This window comes from Poecilia mexicana, unplaced genomic scaffold (genome assembly GCF_051168715.1).
Source record: "Poecilia mexicana isolate PSO_F unplaced genomic scaffold, ASM5116871v1 scaffold_4, whole genome shotgun sequence".
In the NCBI taxonomy this organism is placed as follows: domain Eukaryota; kingdom Metazoa; phylum Chordata; class Actinopteri; order Cyprinodontiformes; family Poeciliidae; genus Poecilia; species Poecilia mexicana.
Genome location: NW_028263373.1, coordinates 6,413,624 through 6,435,519, shown reverse-complemented (window position 1 = coordinate 6,435,519; position 21,896 = coordinate 6,413,624). Strand labels below are relative to the sequence as shown.

Below are 21,896 nucleotides of genomic sequence, written 5' to 3'. Positions count from 1 at the left end.
TTCACCTGTGAGCTACCAAGATTGATGCCGCAAAGGTCCTTTCATCTTTATGGCAAACTAGTTATGATCGCTGCAAACATGCTGCCACACACGGCTTGGTTTCCGTCTGTGTGAGCGTGGCAGTAAGTGACACTGTGCTGCTCGTGTTCCTCTGTGTGTGTGTGTGTGTGTGTGTGTGTGTGTGCGTGCGTGCGTGCGTGCGTGCGTGCGTGCGTGCGTGGAACAGCATGACAGATGAAACGAAAGATTCTTTCATTAGCTGTGTTTGAAGCTCAGTGGGGTCACAGCAATACCAGACATTTAATTACAGCAGACCGAATGGCTCCCCCTCCCCGAAACACACATTCACACACCCGCTGACGCAGACACACACAGACACACGGGGAGGTCTTTCATGGAAGATGCTTCCAAAAGGTAATAATATAAACCACTCAGCAGGAGAAATAACCCCGAACTCTCACCGCCTTCCTTCCCTCCCCTTCCTCTCTTGGCCTTTTCCAACCTCGCTGCCTCGCTTTGACTCTCCACCCTCTGTGCTAAGTATAGCTGCCGTAACGGTGATGGATGCAGATGGAGCAAGCAGGTCTTAAATGTCAGACTCAAATGAAAACTGCTGCTCCATTGAGACAAAAGCAGCTGGACACATCTAGAGTTGTTTAACACTCACACAGATCCGCGCCCCTGAAGTGACAGATAAACTCTGCTCCCTGCACACTGTGGGGTTCTACAAACAGGGGGGAGAAATGTATCTTTTTTTTTTTTATTCAACTGTGCGGTTTTTATGCTTACTTTGTAAAACGATAAATTCAGTCATTTAAATCAAAGACCCAGGGGGAAATTTACAAATGCAATTTTCTCCATTTATTGCAGCTGTTTAAGCATGGGCAGTCTGCTTTACATTTACGGCAGATTTATAATAGCAATAGATCTGTGCATCCGGTAATTTCCCCCTATTTTTCGGTTTGGTTGTCAGCTTCTGCTCAGTTGAGCTTCAATACGTCTGGATGTTTTCACTCGGTGTAGACCTTTGGTCTGTGTCTCGGTGTTTGGTGTTCTGTTTGCTGAACACTTGCGACGTCCTCAACCCCATAACATATCCCTGGTACTCTAACCATCATTATGTGCAAATCAGAAGTCTAGCCAATCACCTTTTTCCATTTCCTCCATCAGTTTTCAGCAGATGGTACTTTTTCCACAAATTTCTAGTAACACAATGCAATTTTGTACAATTTAGATCTACAAAGCTCTATAATTTAAGTAGATTTTCTTCCTCAATATATGCAGAATACTTAATTTGAGGTTTAGCAATCCACAGACATTATTTCCTCAATAGCGTAATTTCAGAAGCAGGTCTGTGTTTTACATGAGACGTTTCGATTTTGTGAACATATTGTAACCATGACATAGAGAGACGCTGTGACGCTAATTATTCATGCTGATAATGTTGCCTTGACAGAAGCATTTGATGTTTTTATGAAAGTTTTGCACAGCGTTTTAGTGGCAACACAAGCTAAAACTCACTCTAACCTCAACAAAACACAGTTGTGGTAACTAAATATAAGCAAAATCTGTTTTTTTTAAAGTGTCCTATTTGCTGTTTTTGGGGTAATGAAACCTTAATGTTCAACATGAAGCATTACATTTCCACATATGTTTGGTAAAACTTCCCAAGTCGGTTTCCAAGCACATGGATTAAGAGCACCCAGCTTCTCAGAAGTGTCTCATGTTTTAATGTGAAGGAATTATGAATTGGCATCTCAAGACTTTGTAGCAGGAAACACATTTCATGTTGTTCATTCCACGAGAAGAAAGGACGAGTTTGGAGGAGTTGTCGAAGCAACTCTGTGTTAACATTCAACAGGGTTGTTGATGAGTACATTTCCTAAACTTGTCAGTTTGTGGGACATTTCTAAATGAAATGGAAGCAGAACAGCCTGGTGATTAAAACGCCTCCATTCATCCGAATCCCCACTGAGGCGACACGTTCTCTACAAAACAAGGGCAGAAATTCTTTAGCTGCCTTGTCTCTTAGGGTTTTGAGGCAGTGATGAATTACTGAAAGTATGGCTGTGGCTGAGTCCGTCTCTTTAGTGAGTCAGCACTGCGAGTTCAAACACAGTGTCTGTGTGCAGGATTTTCTTTTTTTTTTTTTTTATCAACTCTGGAAAACTGTTTCCTTTACAAGTTTTCCCTTATATGAGACCAAAACTTTAAATGGAGATGCACCGATCAGAATTTTGTGTTTAATTTCCGATCTCTAATCTTTTAGAGAGGATTGACCTTGAGTGATTCAGATTTCTCTTTAACCCTCCCGAGGTCTTGGTGCAGTCGGGCAGTGGGGCAAAGGGGTCGAGGGTTGTCCCATCAGACCGACAGTTCCCGAAACCACATAACTCGAAAAATGTCACAGTAAAAGTTGATTTCATTTTAGTGATTAGCACAATTAGCACAGTTAGCATGACTAAAACAGAAGCATTTGCAGAGCGTTAATCCTTGCTTTTCAGATTTCCTAAACAATGCAAACATTTCAAAATGCGCCAACATGTTCAATTAAGAATATTAGGTCAAAAGCTCACATGGATAAAACACAAACAAATTTGCTGTAGTGAATTCAGCCTTCATTGTAACTTCTAAAGTTGGATTTAGGCCAGCGAAGCATTCCCAATTAAAAGCCGACGTTATTCAGTAGAAAATACAGTTTCCTTTAAAACAGATTCTGACTTAAATCACTTCTATTTAGACAGTTCACCAAAAAACAAAAGTAGCTATTTTTTATTCATTTTTGTTAAGGAACAACTTCCACACTGAAGAGTGTTTTTGGTAGCGCGAACTGTTGGTTCTTCTTCTTGGTAGCGGTGTAAAGACTGGATTTCTGAGTACTGAACACAGTGGATTTGGGCGATACGGACTTAAAAAACGATTAAAAAAATACTTTTATGGCTTTGACTGCATGACACAGCAGTTACATTCCCACAAACACAAAACTCTTCTTTAAGAAGTGTGATTTGTATCACTAACCTGCATATTTTTTAAACTTGTTGATATTTATTGATCCTTTTATTGAGTAAATGGTGGAGAAAGTAGTGAAACAAGTAATCCAATGTGGAGAGCTTTGGGTGTTTGACATCGTTATTTGGAATTTATCGCGATAACGATGAGTCAGAATTCTTATCCTGATATGAAATTTATCACGATAGATGATAAACGTTGAGATAAATGCCCACCCATTGTTCACACACACAAATTGCTGTAAATACGATTCACATCGTGTGACGCTGATGCAGATTTAAAGTTGGATAAGTAAGCAAGTAACGCAGACATAAAGTAATTAGCGGTGGGCAACTATGATTAAGTAGCGCTGTGAAATGCGGCATTCCCCCCTCCTGGATCTAAAGCCTCATTCGTCTTACACTGCGGTGCTTCGGGGACTTTGTGTGAATGGAAGGGAGTGTGAAAGAGTGAGAAAAGGAGGAGCGGGATCTCTCCATCACTCCGAGTCTGACCTTCCAAAGAGTCACGCTGATACAGAGTACAGAACTAATGCCTCTATATATTATCTGAATTTGCTGCATTATCATTACGCCTCTAGCTCTCGCCCTCACACTCCTTTCCCCCCCGTGCCGCATTCACACGACACACGACGAGGAGTCGACCAGGAGAGACGAGCTGGTGCTCCTCCGGACGGGAAAAGCGTTGATGAACTGCTCACCCACGGCATCTCGGAGGCAGAAAAAAAACAAATGGTCCGGAGAAGAATGGTGACAGCGTGACACAAAGGGAGCGAGAGTTTAGCCTCACGAGTAGCCGCTCTGCCCGCGTCTTATATTGTGTGTGCGAGAAGGAACACAGGAGATAACACAGAGACTTCCTGGACAAGAGCAAGGTCAACACATTCACGCCACGGCTGACACGCACTAATGCATTCGCACCGTGTCGGCAATCGGGAGCACAATAGAAGAAGAGGAGAGAGGAAGGACTGCAAGCAGACCGGGGAGATAAGAGCAAAATGTCACACCATTATTTTGAGTTTCGACGTTGTTCCTCCTGAACAATACAGGCACATCCGCTTAGTGTCTTGACCAATTTCAACACGATCACTTCTGAGTTAGTCCCGAAACAAGATGTTGTTAAATCTTTAGCTTTGACTTTTACTTTTGTGTTTTGTTTTTGTTTTTTTCTCCCATAAAGAATTACAGTTTCAAGCCTTTTTGTTGGCCACTTGATTGATGTCCCTGAGGTAATAGTGCTGGTCCGAGGTAGATTGAGGTCCTTGACTGGAAGCTGCACTGTTGACTGCAGTGTGTGTGTGTATGTGTGCGTGTGTGTGTGTGGTTTGTGTCTGCAGGGCAGGATCGCAGCGAGGCAGCTCTCATCAGGCGTTTTAAGGGCGATGGCGTCCGCTACAAGGCCAAACTCATCGGCCTGGACGAGGTCACCGCCGCCCGCGGAGACAAGCTCTGCCAGGACTCAATGATGAAGCTCAAGGTAACAACACGCTCCCCTTTCCTTTTATTTCTCTGCTGTTGCAAACAAACAAGAGATTCGCGTGGACACAGTCTGGAAACTTTAAATTTGCATGATAATTTAAAAATAACAAGAAAAAAAGAAGAATCTGGAGAAACAACGCAGCATGGACCGCCTCAGGCCAAACGGAGTTCCCGCGCTCTCAAAACCTACAAAACATCAGCGGCTGTTCAATTTTTTTTTTTTGGTCCATAAAGAGTTCATTTTCATGCATATTCTAGTGTTGAACATTTAAATATGCATGTTTAATAGATCACAGCATAAGCGCGCCTTCGTATATAGTCATGCATGCAGGGTTTGCCTGCTTTCCCCCCCCCCCATATGCAAATTTCCAGGGGAGAAAAGTTCAAGTACAAAGATAGGAGGGGGAAAAAAAAAAGTGTGCACGCTTTAATTTATAGGCATGATGATGATGGGTGCAGGAGGAAGTGAGGAGGTTAGCCATATGGATGAGAAGGGGATTGGGGTGAATGTCTCATTTGGCAGGACAGGAACAATTAGAGGGGGAGTCAGACAGATGGGGCAGTTAACAAAGAAGAGAAGTCGTACAGGAAGAGGGATCATTTAGATGATGGGTAGGAGGCAGGTGAGTGAAGATGAAGATGACAGCAGATTGGCTACTTTATTATAATTCATGGGAAAAAAGAGCGCCGTTTATGAAAAATAAAAATTGATTGAATTTTGCAGCGTGAAGAAACTCGTGTTAAAAATAGCTGCATATTTAAACAAATCCTTGTTTGTTTGTTTTTTCTTTTTTGTCAAAGATATAAGGCGAGGAGCGGCTCATTCATTATTAATTATCCCTAAGTCATGCTGCCAGTGGAAATTAAGTAGAGAAAATTACATTTGTGTTTTGTTTTGCGTGGAGTGGACACTCCACTCAGCGGATACCTATAAGGGTGAGAAGCGGACAGACAGCTCATTGATCAAACGGGGATCCCTCCTTCTCATTTATTCCGACAGGAAATCCATCAACTCTTTTACTCTCGTCTCTGCGCCTCTTACTTCACGTGGCTCCTCCTGAGCCTCGTTCAGCTCCTCCGGTTCTCTGTTCTCGTTCCACCCTTTTCTTCTCCTCTTTTTGCGATTAAACATTGCAGATCAACATGAAAGTAAAATCCGTTCTGATACTGGACTTTCTTTCCGTTTTTCAGAAGTTGCGTCGTGATGGAACGTTTTCCATCTTCATATTGTTTGACTGCTCTAAAAGATGTGCATCATGTGCATAAAAGGCTTCCAGTACTTTAAAAAAAATCTATTGAGCTGCTTTGATAATTAAAATCCAATTGAACTCTTCAAAACCTTGTTAAACTAAAATGACAGACTGTAGCATTTCTAACATACAGTACATATCAACCGTATGTTTGATCAGTAGGTATTATTTTTGACCAGAATAGTTGTCTTGACTTAATTTCTGACATCTACATAGACACCAATGAATCATATCCAGTCCAGAGGTTCATAGGGCGCAAACCACTCATTAATCTGTGTAGTCAGATGTCACAAACTGTTCTGGACCAAGCCTCTCAGGAAATCAGACCTTCAACGTACAAAAATAGTAGGTCTGCAAAAAAATCGCTGCATCCAGAGTTGACCTTGAAACGGGAAATGTTGGCACCAAACAAACAAATAATCAGCAGAATAAAGATGTGACTTCACCTAAAGGACGTCATAAGACGCTCGACGAACAACATAGTTTCCTTTTGATATCATTGACATCATTCTGAAATATAACAGCCCAGGGGCGTGCATTGCAAAATTTAACTGAAGGAGAAAAAAAACCATTTGATTCATCGATAAAATCAACTTATCGCCTAAGATAAACCATACTTTGTTGTCATATGTATGCAAAATGCTGTGCAAGTTACTTTGGAAGTGTTTATCTGGAGACGATCCGTTGTAGGAGCAGCAATTGAATGCACCATAGAAGCGCAGTTGTTGGAGAAAATCCCTCTGCAGAAACCTCCGTGGTGTTCAGTGCTGGTTGAAAACTGCAGGCAGCTGGATTTGGACTTCAGCCTATTTCTCTGTGCACCAGTGTTTTACTTTTGGCTTAACATTATTTTAAGTGAGTAATTAAGAGTTATGAATCTTATTGTAAAAGGCTAACTTTGGTTTGGTCTGCCTTTCTTTCTCAATTTTTATTTATTTACTTGGACTTTTATTTAAACAGGATAAATCTCATTGGAAAAATCAAGTTTCTATGTCAGGATAGAATTATTTGAATATTAAATAAAATCATAAAGTTCGAGTGCATATTACGGTGCGTTGTGAAAATGTGGCAGACTTTAGTGGAAGACTTCTCTACTTTGTTTTGGTGCCACTTTTAAAACTGCTCAGTGGAACAAAGAGTTCAGGCACAAACATTGTGCATACGTGTATATTTAATATGGCTGTATTGATTTAGGACGGCTGAGTGCTGAACTGAAAGACCTGCACCGTCACACCGCTAATGTTGACACATTTAAATTTGTGCTAAGTTATTGTTCGCATTTAAGCTTAGGAATATGTCTGTGGACCTAAACAAAACAACGCAAGACGTCCTTCGCAGGTTATAGAAATGTGCGTATATTTTCTTCAGTATTTCAACATGTGTGCATAACTTAAAATTAGACTTTGCAGTCAGGGTGTGGGTGGCAAATATAAATGAGGAATATTTGTTTTTCTTTGCTGAATAAATCAAACACGCAAGAAAGCATTTTAAGTTTTGCTTAAAACTATGTTAAAAACATTGTTTTTATGACAAATGTCTTTGTAATACCCTGAGTTTGAGAGTGAGTGTGCATAGCAGACCTTTTGGGATGTTTCAAAAAAATTGCGCTGCTCAAAAGTTGCAGTACTGACCTAAAACGTTATCCAAGGTCAGATGAGTCTACACTCTGAATCACTCACCTCTCCATGCCAAATGTTTGAAATGCATCCTCCATCAGGGCAGGGCAGCTATTACTTTCTGATTCATTTTGTTAATTATTATTTCACCACTTGGGGGCAGTTGTAGCCTGTATATAGACTTATGTAATATTTCTTCCCTAGATGATCATTAAGAAAAGAGGCGTTTGGAATATGACATTATGACATCATGGCAAAAGTAACTTACTTGGTCCAGACACAGTAGAAAACTACCTTTTGTTCTGTTGTGCTTCTTGGCCAAGTCTCCCTCGAAAAAAGACTTTATCTCAAGGGACTTTCTAATAAAATAATGGTTAAATAAAAATATATTCTTTAACATTCTAATTTATGCAAACGGAACAACACGCATACCAAACAGATGTGACAGGACTTGATGTTTTGAAAAATGTGCTTCATTTCTTCACATTTAGACCTTCGTAAAATGCACTCTAGGTACGGCAAGATAAGAAACGGTGTGACAGCAGCTTTACGTTACTTGCTTGGTGGAGTAATTCTAGCATGTGCAGAAGCGACATGTCTGCCATAATTTCCAGACATTTAGCCTACTTAGTGTTGCATAATCTTCTGCTAAACATGTTGGTGAAATGTCTGTTTGTGGCTGTAAATTGTCTCATCCTAAACTGATGCCACCATGTGTGGCTTGTTACCAATACTGAGGAGTAATCCACCAAGAGAACAATCTTTTACTCAGAGACTCTACTTACGTGCATTCCCTTTCCACTCTTCATGTATTTCATTTCTGCTCCTAATGCGATTGTTTTGCATCGTGTGTGTGTGTATGTGTGTGTCTCGTCCGCAGGGTATAGCTGCTGCAGCGCGGTCTAAAGGAGAACACAAGCAGAAGGTGTTTCTAACCGTTTCCTTCGGAGGGATCAAGATCTTTGATGAGAAGACGGGGGTAAGCTCTGAAGGAGACGCGGATCTGTTTATATGCGTGAGCACCGCCGATCACAGCCCTGCTGTGTGTGCATGTATTTGTGTTTCTTCTGTTAATGAGGCCTCTCCATGAAAGGGAGTGGCCCCCGGGGAAATCAGGAGGCCCTAATTGAAACCCTGAGAACAAGGCTGTAGTAGATGAGAGAACATGGCTATCCCATTGTATGCCTTTTTGCAAACAGCGACAACACTGGTTTCATATTGTGCTCCAGGATTATGCGTTTTCCATCTTACTTGGCTGTTTTCCTGGCTGACCAATGGGATCTGTCCTGACTTCATCGTATGTTTAATTTCAGCGCTTCCAACAACGAGGCACGGAGCCCAGTGCCGGTTTGTGGTATGGATTTTGCTGAATGGTGTTAGAACAGAGGGGGAGGATGATCACCCGCTACGTCTGTTTCTTAAGGGCTTATTTTAGAGAATATTATGTGTTTTTGCCACCCTGCTCTTTTTAAAGTAAAACTTAAAGTTAAATGAGCTGTTAGCTGGTTATTTAGTTGGTCTGTTTGCTGGCTAACAGACATGCTGCTCGTGAACTTTAGTGTGAAACATTGTTGGGCGAGACGAATTGAGGAACACTTCTTCATAGTTACAAAGAACAATTTGGGCATCTATTCCATTATTCCCAAACATCCACATTTTATCTGTCATGTTAATAAGGGAACCTTCCTGTCACAGGAGCTGAATTTCAATCAACGGACTGGCAGTGAGAATTACTCTGTGCTTCACGAAAAACTGTTGTGGTTTTACTTTTCTGCAACCCCACTTCAGGTCAGGGGTCAGTCTCTGCCTCAAGCTGAGGACTGCAGGTATCTTGTAGGATGGAGCGAGAGATGGGTCGTCGGATTGGGTTGTATTCTGCAGTATCGTTGGTTCTGCTCTGCTAAGACAAAAGAATGTTGCAACAAATGTACAAGTCGCTGAAACACTCATTCTCCATATTTGGCTGGACTCAAACCGTAGAGATAGGGTGAGGCGCTCCCTCATCTGGGCGGGACTTGACGGGGACTGCTCTCCTGACTTGAAACAAGTCAGTTAAAGGGGAATTGGTCTCTGCCAAGATGGCTTCCTGGACCCCTTTAAAGGCTTTCCAGTTCTTGTGCCACTGGTAACCTGCTGGCATGTCGCTTCTTGAATCCCTCTTGAATCTGTTACGCCCGCAAAACTCGGGTAAATGAGGGGACAATGGAGGAATGAATGGATGCAACTTTTTAAAACCATTTGTACCCCCTTCCCCCCTGCCATTCCCCTCCATTTACAAAGTTATCTTATTTACCTCACAGTTTGCCATCAGTCACCTTTCTCCCTCTGCCTAATGGGAGCTAAAAAAAATACCTTGAATCCCAGCAAAAGCACAATAAAAAGGAGATTTTCTTGGCTTCTGTCAGACATCTTGACAACTTGGAGATTTACACCAACAGTGGCAGTCATAAATAGAGGGCAGTCCGTGGAGAGAGCTCACAAGTCAGTTATTAAATGCTGTTGCAGATTGAGTGTGCTTGCAGCTCCGAGGAAAGTGGCCAGAAGTGCCGGGTGATTTCTTTTTAAATTTTCCTACCCAAGGATCCACTGACAGCTTTTATTGAGGCTCAATACCCTACCCGGCTATACCTGGTAATGTATCCTTGAGCAAGAAATATAACACGCCCCTCCACCCCGATCCCCAAGTGTGTGTGTCTCATGTCACTAAACAAGCCAGTTTTCCTTCTTTTAGTGCTGGTGATTGAGATTCATTCCTGCATTAAGAGCCAGGTACATGGGAGAGAAATTAATTTTAAGGTGTTTGGCACAGCTTACTCTGGAAGCCTGTTAAGATTTTCAGTGTTTGCTTGTTTTTATGGTGATTTTTTTTTTTTTTTTTTTTTTGTGGCAGCTGGAGGAAAACATCCTTATTTCTATAGCATAATTCAACATCTGTGTCGTATAAATGTGCGTGGCGTGCTGTCTGGTCGGTCTGAGCCGCAGCTCAACACCTGGTGTTTAGCTGCCAGATTTACACCCCCAGCGTGAGTCGGACGTCGTTCGCATTGCACGTGTGTGTGTGTGTGTGTGCGTGCGTGCGTGTGTGTTTGCCCGTCGTTCACCTTCAAACCTCGTTTTACAGCCCTCATAAAGTCACGTCCCTCACCCCTCCTTGACGCGTCAACATTTCTATGATGAAAGACAGAGTGATAAAGAAAATAAAACAATAGATACTAAAAAAAATAAAAATAAAAAAAACTGGGTAAAAAGCCGAAGGAGCAAAGTGGGGGAGAGAGAGCAAAAGAAGCAGGGAAAGGGTTGGGTGAAACGATAAGAGGAAACGAGGATGTGGAAAAGATTGATAGAGGAGGGAGGGGGTGCGATGGAGGGACAGAGATGGACTGAAACAGAGTTAGAGAGATAGGTAGGGAATCAGGGAGCATATGTCAGAGTAAAGCTCTCTTCAGGGAGACCTTGTCCTCTGTCTCCTCGCATTAATATTAACTTTAAAGATATGCAGTCGTCACTATGAGTCCTTCAACCGCTCCTTATGCCAAGGGAAGAGAGGAAGACGGAGAGAATGACTCTGCCTAGGTTCATGGATCTCGATGATCTCAACCCCCCCGCCACGCCCTCAGCATGCATCCGTCACCCGGATGGGAGGATGGATGGATGTACAGGTGAAGGAATAGATGAGTCCCCCCCCCCCTCCATCGAAGGAGGGAAGGTCACGCGCAGGATGGAGGGGAGTGTTGTTCAAGATGTCGAAGAAGAAGAGGTGGAGACATTAATCTCAGAGAGAGCAGGTCGGCACGTCTCTCTTTCGGGTCGGCCTCTATCTCGATAAACACGCTCTCACACACACACGCACTCACACACACACACACACACACACAGCAACACACGTGCAGCTGCTGGCCTCACCAGCCTCTGGCGCCAAGCGCAGGAAGGACACACCTTCATGTCAGGAGTCGAGGGCTGAACCTCGTGAGTCACAAAGATTAGATACGTCTGGTTCATTCAGTCACATCATTTAAAAACAAAAATGCAGATGAAGTAACCCATCACTTGTGAGGTTGATTTCTGATCTTAAGAAAAAAAAAACTTTGATGTGCACATTCTGATTTAGCCCATTCCGATAGCTCTTTAAAAAGACCAGGATGACTCTTCAAGTAATTCCTTCTTGCCTTTCGGCGGTGAGCGGTCATTAGTTATTTTTATCTGGTGCTGTGTGACGGACTGGCGACCTGTCCAGGGTGGACCCCACCTCTCCCTCAATGACCCCTTCCACCCTGCAGGGACGAGCGGGTATAAATGATGGACAGATGGATATGTGACAGTAGTCAGACCATTTCTAATAAACCCAAAGTCATTGCTGAGTTGATATTTTAAGCTCTCGTCAGCATTGTATTTTAGAGCAGCTGGGACGACTAAATCAATGTTCTCCGTTGTTGTTCCTTAGAGAATGTCAGTCATTACCTTTACGGTTCCAAATCCAGCATTTGGAGGCTAAATGGTAAAAAGCATTAAAAAGAGCAACTTCTAAAAGCCTTCACCTCTTTCTTGGCAAAAAATTAACTACAGACATGCTGTAGAAAAACTGTTTCATTTTTAAAAAGCTTCTTGCAGCTTTTAAACTTCCGTCATTGTGCTCCGTGTGTTGGCTTCACACCGAGTCAAGGAAAACGTTTGCCTTTCGCTGTCAATTGTCACGCTGCTCAGAACCAGGTTACCTTACGCAGGGGAGAGACTTGGGTAACCCGATTAATCTAATCTTTATAGTCTAATCATATGTGCACTAAGTTAAAGTTGGCGGTCCTGCTTATTCAAAAAAAAAAAAAAAAAACAGAAAAATAAAAAGATTGGGTGCCTAAGTTTGAATTTATTGTGGATTCTCTCTTTTCAACACAAGGTCAAACTCATTCATACGATCTCAAAAGCATGCACACACATCCACTAATGTTTGGTTAAATATCCCTTGGGAAGTTGTGACGAATGTCTCGCTATCAACAAGCTGCTGGCATAATTTATCTGGATAAGTGACGTCTCTTCTTTTCATAAAAAGTTGGTTCTGGTTGTCAGGCGTAGTTCAAACAGATTCTGCGTAGTTCCCTAACTTTAACCCGCTTTATCCATCCCAAAGCCAGTTTCAGTGCATGTTTGGAACATCTCCGTTTCACCCGTCCGGCTCCTGATTTAAGGTGAAGTTAGAGAATCTGTAGTCGGTGCTACATCTCCGTTATTTCACCGCTGGTGCACCCAGCAGTACTGATGCAACATAACTACTGAGACTGAAACCGTGCTTGACAGCTGGTACAGTGTACAACTTAGTAAGGGGCATTTGATGACATATTAATGAGCTGTGTGTTTACATTTGAGTCTGTATGTATAATTTTGAGCTTGTGCTTCCTGTTTTTCTTTTTCACAAACTCCCACTTGAAAAGAAAGGCTGAAATGCATCGTTAGAAAACCTTTAAATTAATACAACCTTACCTGGGCTTCCTGTCATGTGAGCAGTTCGTCGCTCCCAGCATGTCAAGACAATCTGAAATGTTCAGCTTCTGTTATCTGACTGCACGACGTCTTGTGCATTTTATTCTTTCGCCTTCATTTTAGCAGAGTGACTAAGCGACTAATTACACCTCAAAGCTAAGTGCTCTGACGGTCCGGGCCTGCTGGCTGGAGACTGGGCAGCCTCAGTGGGCTGCTTTCCAGGAGAGGGATGTGAAGGTTAGGGGAGGTTAGACCGACAGTGTCCCGCTGCTTCCTTTCCTCCCTCCTCACTCCCGGCATCGGAGCAGAAAATCTTGGGTCAGTGACCAGCAGCTGTTCAAGGACACGCTGCCCACAATCCCCCCGAGAGACACCGATGCCGTGTGGGGCTGTTGTCCATATCAGCATATCTGGACAGAGAGAGAGAGAGCATAAAGTCGTTATTGAACTTTTACGTACATGTCTTTGCAAGCAACCAACTACCCTGGAAAGCCATTTTATAGCATCATCAAGTAACTATGTTATATCAAACATGACTTAAAAGAAATTTGATTTGAAATTTAGTGCCCCCTTCAGCACATCATCATAACGTTCCTCTGTTAAGCTTTTAAAATAGTTTTTCACTGAGAAGCGGTTCCTATGACGAGCTCAGCAGATGCGCAGTTCCACCAGATCTCTGCTAATTGCTGCTAGCGCTAGTCTGTAGGAGCTGAGTAGGAGATTTAATTGTTCCAGCAGGACATTTGCAATGAAAAGCACATACAGGATGCGTACATGACTTACCGCTTCAGCATTCTGGAAGCGAGCAGCCACCCAGTGCAAAGTATGTTAGCAGCAGAACCTGTTGGTGGATAAAATGTGGCAGGATGCAACCAGTTTTCACCAATTTATAAAAATTAGAATATTTTTGCGGGCGGCAGAGGAGCTCCATGAAATTGTCTGGTTTATTTTTATTTCTATCATTTTCCTGCTGTTTTTTTTTTTTTCTCTAGGTTATTATGATTGAAGCACAAAAATTGTCAGAAACCTACGCATGCACGATCTAAATCGGTCCACACAAATTTCTTTAATTTTCAGCTTCTGTTTGGACAGCCATAAGCGCCGGCTTTGCAAGCTTTCGTTTTTTCGCAACAGTTTATGTACAGGGATGCTGGGAGTGTAGTATGATGGGAATCAAGTCAGCATCTTCACGTCAAAACATTTGAGGCTGGTTGCTGATGCCTTTCTGACCCGGTGTTTAATACGGAACAGCCAGAAACTTTTCAAGGTGCTCGTAACAATTATTTGAGAGGTTTTTGTTTTTGTTTTTTCTTTGTTGAAATTATCTTTGGGAACAGTAACAGTGGAGTTCAATGTGCTAAATGTGCCATTTGGGTTAGTTTTTCTTAATTAGTGTGTTATGCATCTTGCACTGGTCTCCACCCTAGACTGTATTCCTCTTTTTTTGAGATGTAAGGTCAAACTCAACATCTGTTTAATGACAATGGAACAGATTTGCCTCATAAAACCAACAACTTCCAGCCTCCCCGAGAATGTCGCAGGGCCGATGTTTTAATAACGCGACCTTCGTGCTGAGAAACCAGCTCAAAAGACGTCAAAGTCCCAGCGACCTGCTGACTGCGCATACGAAGCGCTTCTGCTGTTTAAGCTTTACTTGCTGCCAAGATGAAGAGGAGCGTTTGACTTTATCCAGTCATTTCATTGTGCGCTCTCTTTGAATCAGAGTCTCTTTGTCACCTCGCCGCCCACCCAGAGATAATTCAATAACCTCCGTAAATGAGCTGTGTGTGCGTGCGTGTGTGTGTTTGCGTGTGTGTGTTTGCGTGCATCTTCTCACACTGCCTTAGCTGTCATTTTCAGGTCAATCAAAGGTGATAATAATAATCATTACTCCAATTATTAAATTTAGAAGACATGACTCACGCAGCGATTATCTGCCTCTGCTGGGGTTTACAGTGTGTGTGTGTGATTGTTTGCGGCCCCCCGTGTTAAACTGCTGTCACTCCTCCCTGCCACGTCTCACCTCTGGGTTGACTGCAGAGGGAGCAGATGCGTGTGTTTGTCGTGTGATTGTACAGAGCCCCGGCCCCTCTGATGAACTGAAGGGCCGCAGGATCATTATGTTGACTGCGCGCCTCTCCTCGCAGCGGGCAGCTGGCGCAGACAACAATAACAAAGCAGACATTTAGTGCGACTTAACAGAGGGCCTTTGCATATTAAGCTGTGAATTCTGTGCACGCATGTGTGTGAGTGTGTGTGTTGGGTGCGAGGGCGCAGATGAAGTGATCAAGTCCGACAGCTTGCCGAGCTGTGATTGTCACTGACTCCCACCCCCCCCCCCCCCCTGTCCTCAGGACAAACAGTGCCATCTGCCACAGGCGATGCCAGCTTGGCAGATCCAACCCAAACTAAACCGCAGAGGGCAGAAGAGCTGCAAATAATTCAGTGAAGGATACAAGGTCTCTAACCGAGTGTCGGTGTTCAGAGTGTACTCTCAGGGGGGCTTGCTAAGGTTTGTGTGTTTTTTAGCAGTTTCTCAGGTGTGAACATGGAGTTCCTTGTAAAAGTATTCGTACACGGTGAGCATTTCCGGTAACACTTTATTTGACGGGGTGTACATAAGACTGACTTGACACTGTCATAAACATGACGCAACACCTATCATGAACATGAAGGAGTCTTTATGAATGTCTATGACTGATGTAATGAAGTCTCATTCTGTCATGAAGCGGTATGGTGACGGTGAAGATGAACGCTGAGACCCAGGTAAAGTGATGATGATGAAGATTTTAATAATAAAGCTCACAGTCCAAAAACAGGCAGCACGGCAGAGAGACAGGCACACAGCCAAATACCGGTAGCAACTGAATAAACCGGACTTCGTGCGAGCGAACACAACCCAGGACTTAGCAGTACGACTGGAGAGTGTAGACGGCAAACACTAGACAGCCATAGATACTGACTACGACAAACTTAGACAAGGACCCGACGAGGAACACAGACAACAGGTGGGTAAAAATACACACGGGGTAATTAAGGGAATGAGACACACCTGGGGAGCAATCAACGGGGAGGACAGGACAGAGACTCACAGGGAAACGGGACTGAACACAGAAAACTCAAATATAAACACACAAAAACACGGATCTTGACAGTACCCCCCCCTCAAGGGCGGATACCAGACGCCCACAAAAACAGAAAAGTCCAAAAACACAAAACAACCCAACAGGGTGGGTGGAGGGGCGACGGAAGGAGGGCAAGAGTCCATAGAAAAAACAGTCCAACAAAAAACAACCCAACGGGGTGGGCGGAGGGGCGACGGAAGGGGCCAGAGTCCAGAAACTGTCCAACACAAAAAACAACCCAACAGGTGGGCGGAGGAGCGAATCCGGCGGGCGTCGCCGGCGCAGAAACCGGAATCCCGGAGGCGGGTCCGGCGGGCGTCGCCGGCGCAGGAACCAGAGACGTGGAGGCGGGTCCGGCGGTCTCTTCCGCCGGCGCAGAAAGCAGAGACGTGGAGGCGGATCCGGCGGGCGGCGTCTCCGGCGCAGAAGGCCGAGACGTGGAGGCGGATCCGCCGGGCCGGCAGGAAGGCCGGCTGGAAACTCGGGCGGATCCGCCGGGCCGGCAGGAAGGCCGGCTGGAAACTCGGGCGGAGCAGACTCAGGAAACTCGGGCGGAGCAGACTCAGGAAACTCGGGCGGAGCAGACTCAGGAAACTCGGGCGGAGCAGACTCAGGAAACTCGGGCGGAGCAGACTCAGGAAACTCGGGCGGAGCAGACTCAGGAAACTCGGGCGGAGCAGACTCAGGAAACTCGGGCGGAGCAGACTCAGGAAACTCGGGCGGAGCAGACTCAGGAAACTCGGGGAGCTCTGGCTCGGGGGAAGGCTGCGCTCCGGCAGCAGGCTCGGGGAGCTCTGGCTCGGGGGAAGGCTGCGCTCCGGCAGCAGACTCGGGGAGCTCGGGCGGCTGCGCTCCGGCAGCAGACTCGGGGAGCTGCGCTCCGGCAGCAGACTCGGGGAGCTCGGGCGGCTGCGCTCCGGCAGCAGACTCGGGGAGCTCGGGCGGCTGCGCTCCGGCAGCAGACTCGGGGAGCTCGGGCGGCTGCGCTCCGGCAGCAGACTCGGGGAGCTCGGGCGGCTGCGCTCCGGCAGCAGACTCGGGGAGCTCGGGAAGCTCGGGGGGCTCTGGAGCAGGCCATGCCACCAACCTTGCCGCTTGTCGCCCAGGCGCCAGCCTGGCTGCCTGAAACCCCAGCACCACGGGGACTGTGGCGACTGGAGACGGGCAGACGGAGCTGGCTGGAGACGGGCAGACGGAGCTGGCTGGAGACGGGCAGACGGAGGTGGCTGGAGACGGGCAGACGGAGGTGGCTGGAGACGGAATAAATGAGGTATGTTTCTCTTGAATGAATGAATCGTAAAGTTCAAAAACTATTTCCAATATGGCCGGTTGGTTCTTGAACTGATGCATGAGGTGGAGGTAATCCGGTTCCGTGAGGGCGTTCCAGCTTACTGGGTCCATGATGGAAGCGTTCCTCACCGGTTCTGTGGTCGGGTCCTTCTGTCATGAAGCGGTATGGTGACGGTGAAGATGAACGCTGAGACCCAGGTAAAGTGATGATGATGAAGATTTTAATAATAAAGCTCACAGTCCAAAAACAGGCAGCACGGCAGAGAGACAGGCACACAGCCAAATACCGGTAGCAACTGAATAAACCGGACTTCGTGCGAGCGAACACAACCCAGGACTTAGCAGTACGACTGGAGAGTGTAGACGGCAAACACTAGACAGCCATAGATACTGACTACGACAAACTTAGACAAGGACCCGACGAGGAACACAGACAACAGGTGGGTAAAAATACACACGGGGTAATTAAGGGAATGAGACACACCTGGGGAGCAATCAACGGGGAGGACAGGACAGAGACTCACAGGGAAACGGGACTGAACACAGAAAACTCAAATATAAACACACAAAAACACGGATCTTGACACATTCAGCAAATAATGACACTTTTAATGGAAAGTTGCTCTAAAAGTTGCATTAAAAGCCTATTAGAAGTTCTAACTTTGCATTAAAGTGTTAAATCATGCAAAGTTGGCACTTTTAATGGACTTTTAAAGCAACTTTTAGGGCAACTTTGCAATTAAAATGTAATTATTTACCGAATGACACTTCATGACAACAGTCATAGACATTCATAAAGACTCCTTCATGTTCATAACAGGTGTTATGTCATGTTTATAATGGTGTAATGTCAGTCTTATGCACACTCCGTCAAATAAAGTGTCACTGCATTTCCACATTTCATATCAGTCTATCGATGATTATTGATTCGTTTTTTGTTTTAAATAGTTGAAAAAATTGTTGAAATCCTGCCAGATTGGCGGCCTGACTTTTTTTATACAGTCATCAGGCAAAGTGGCGAAACCTGAAACTGCTGCTGGGCCAATTACTCAACAGGTTGTTGCTAGGCAACCAAAGAATGAGTTAGTTGATGCCACCGTGAGAGGTTGAGCACCTAAAACCTTATTGAATATTCTACTGGGCCTATCTATTGATATTGATTACATGTCCATTGTGATATATTACTGAGTTATTGTCCAGGACTAGTGTGGAATAATTATTATGAGGAGTTAAAACTGTGTTTTCAATCTTTAAAAAAAAAAAAAATATATATATATATATATATAAATCTGTTATTTTCTGTTATGATTTTTTTCTACAGACCTGGTTTGATAATTTGCTGCATATAGACATAATAAGTCAGAGTTGAGGGGAATGTGTGTGTGTATATAAAAATTTCCAGTAATACTGAAAGAAAACCTAGAAGGTTCACATTTCCAAAAGGGCAACTTGCCAAACAAATAATTTAGTTTAAAGCGTATTCATGTGCTGGAACGGCTCAGTCAAAGTCTAAATCTAAATCCAAATAAAAATGTGTAGAAAGACTTTGAGAAGTAATGTTCACAGATTCTCCTTGTTTGATAAGAAGGAGCTCAAGCTATATATTTTTTTTCTTTCAAAGAACAGACAAAGATTGTCATTTCTAGATATCCAAACCGGGTGAAGATACACCCCAAGAGACTCGTAGCTGCAATTGCAGTGAAATTTGTTACAACTTTATGTATTCTGCTGACATCATGCTTTTGTGGAGCACGAAGACACAAAACTATTTGACTTTTTGTCTGCACAGCAAAAAGTCATACTTCATTGTTTTCTTTCACAGATCCTCCAACACCACCATGCAGTCCATGAAATCTCCTACATCGCCAAGGACATCACGGACCACAGAGCCTTCGGTTATGTCTGCGGGAAGGAGGGAAATCACCGATTTGTGGCCATCAAAACTGCACAGTCGGTCAGTGTTTGACTTTGCGCGTCAATTTGTAATGTTGGTGAAGAGTTTGCACACAGTCATCCTGGGAGGTGAGATTTTTTTGACTCACTTTAGGCCTTTAACAATACGTTTGCACTAATTGTTTTCAAACAGGAAAAGGAGACATTGTAAAAATGGTCGTATAATAAAGCAACAACAATGGATGTCAAAAGCAGGAATTTGATGTGGAAGTTTGAATTTGTTAGATTTTCTCTAATTTACACATTAGAAGGAGTTTATGAATGGAGTTTATGGGAATGTGTAAATTCAAGTATTTACACATTCCCTCATTTATATCTGCATATCCCTTCGGAGGTTGCAGAGAAACAACACGTCAACTTCTTTATCTTTTTTTTTTACCAACAAGCTTTTGGCATAAAAACGACTTGATATTTGACTACTCTTCTCAAAAATGGTAGTATTCCCACCAGTTTTCCCTGGTGGGAATATCCCACGCATTAGATATGCTGGTAAAACCCAACCATCTGAACCAGATCGTCACTCCTGGATGTTCGAGCATCATAACCTGAAGCACGCCAGCACATCCTCAAGCTCGGCCAAATGTCTTCTGGAGACAAACACTTTTGAAGGTCCAAGATTAATATTGCAGACGATGAATGTGCATGATATTCACACTGTTACTGTAAGGACTTGCTACGTCGTACATGTGTGCAGGTTAAAGTGATTCATTCAGATCATTTCTCGCTGGTGCAAACCTCTTGACATTTCGCTCATGCAGGTGTGCGTTGCGCATCAGACGCACCGTTTACCGTGCGGCGCGAGGCAGAAGGTCCAGGTCAGGCCTGCAGCAGCACCGGCGGCACACTCTACATGATATCGAGTGCCTCTCCTGGCTCTGATATGATTGTTGTTGCTGCTGTTGTGTCTGTGTGCCTGGCTTGTTTTATCTGGATCCAGCTGCCTTGCTCTGTAGCCATATTGATTTCCCATAGTGAGTCAATGAGGGTTTGAGTGTGTGTCACCAGCTCTAATGGCATATCCATCCTCCCAGGGCCATGAACCATGGCTCTCTGACTTAGACTGATTCCCACACACACACGCACACACACGCCTTCCGTCCGTATTCGCCAGCGCACGCTGTGATTGAAAAGCGGTTGCTTTTCCAACGTTGCCCTGCCTAACAGTGTATCACAGAGCTGTGTTTTCCTCGCTCAGCTAAGCTGCCATTTACCTGGTGTGTGCCTGAGGAAAGGTCATAATTATATTTTACTCTCTCTTTCTCTCTCTCTCTCGGACTTGAACCCGCCGTCGCCGGCGCTCAGGCTGTTAGCCGTGGTGGAAACAATGAGAGGGATGAAAGGCGCAGAGCTTATTGCTGTGGCTGTAATTGGAAAGTAACCACTTTGATGTGAATTAACAGAGTGTCTCTGTCGTCATGAAGTCTAAGACTTAAAGTTGTTCAGAAAAGGCCAATTTAGGGTTACATTCAAAAGTAATTGGCTTACTGCTCAAAGTCCCAGAACAAGATAGACGCGTCTTATTTGGTCAGCTCTTTGTGCAGATGGAGGAGCCTTAATTGTGTCAGAAAGGATTGCAGCAGAGTTCAGTCTTTGTTGTAACTTTATGCAAAACTTACCAGAGTTAATATTATGAATTAAAAAATCAGCTTGTCAGGGTTGTGGGAGAGCTGCACGTCAAATTCTCGTCATCGTTTAAATGCGTGAGAAAAAGACTCCCACCATAGAAAATACAAAAAAAAAAAAAACAAGGACAGTGCTGTGAATATTTCTTCTGTTTTTGCTCTTTCTTTTGTCACATTTACAAATTTCAGAAGGTATAATATATTTTTTTCTGAAATGCTTTGATGAGGACCACCAACAAGTTCCACTTTTTGCTTTGCAGTCTACAGAATATATTTTTCCCCTAGATTCCTTTGGATGTTTTTTGAGCAAAGGTGAGGCGGACCCTTGTGTTTTCTATCTCGAAACTCTCCCAAGGATGCCATTTTGCTCCTGTCTCTTTCTTATTGTTGAGTCATCAATCATGACCGTAGCTGAAGCAAGTGAGACCTGCGGTGCTTATTAAGTCGTCTTTTTTCGGACATAATGTTAGCTGTGGTTTACCAGAGTCCCAAAGCCTTGGAAAAAAAAAAGCTTTCTAACCCTTCCAAGACTGATTGATGTCACTGACTTTGTTTTTTTTTTTTTTTTTTTTTTTTACCTGTTCTTGTATTTCAGATTGTGATGCGTTTACTTTTTTCAAAGTGCTTTACACCATAAAAAATAATACAGTAACCAATTATGAAACACGCAATAAATATTACATTTTGTCACATGCAATCATCAAAAACGATTCTGTGGGTTGTGGCAGTAATCAGATCTGGGTGTGTGGCAAATGAAATAGAAATATCTGACTGTCATGTCCACACAAGCAAATTCTGAGATGCAAACATTTTATCCTCACATTAGCGTGAATTACGAGCTCAAATTTTTTTATAACCCTCCAAACTTTGCTTCTCGTTTTTCCAGCGTTCTTTGTTGTAGTTTTCTGTCATTATCGCCGTTTCTCTTCTGCTCCGTTGTTACTTTACTTTCTGCCAGGCTCTGACTTTTACGTAGAATCGAAATACTTCTTAAAAAAGAGTGAGCGCTGATAAGATTTGAATGTTTGTCATAAACTCCCAAAATGGATCCATTTAGTAATTTCTCGGGTTTTTATTTATG

At 43.9% G+C, this 21,896-nt stretch overlaps 1 protein-coding gene across 1 annotated transcript in view; it reads left to right on the top strand.

Annotated features, from left to right (window-relative positions):
- Positions 1 to 21,896, top strand: part of dab1a (DAB adaptor protein 1a) — a 61,085-nt gene that overhangs the window by 18,357 nt on the left and 20,832 nt on the right. The window contains exons 2-4 of the mRNA XM_088004855.1: positions 4,346 to 4,485; positions 8,234 to 8,332; positions 19,063 to 19,194. Of these exons, the coding sequence (XP_087860981.1) occupies positions 4,346 to 4,485; positions 8,234 to 8,332; positions 19,063 to 19,194 (371 nt within the window). The remainder of the gene's footprint in view (positions 1 to 4,345; positions 4,486 to 8,233; positions 8,333 to 19,062; positions 19,195 to 21,896) is intronic.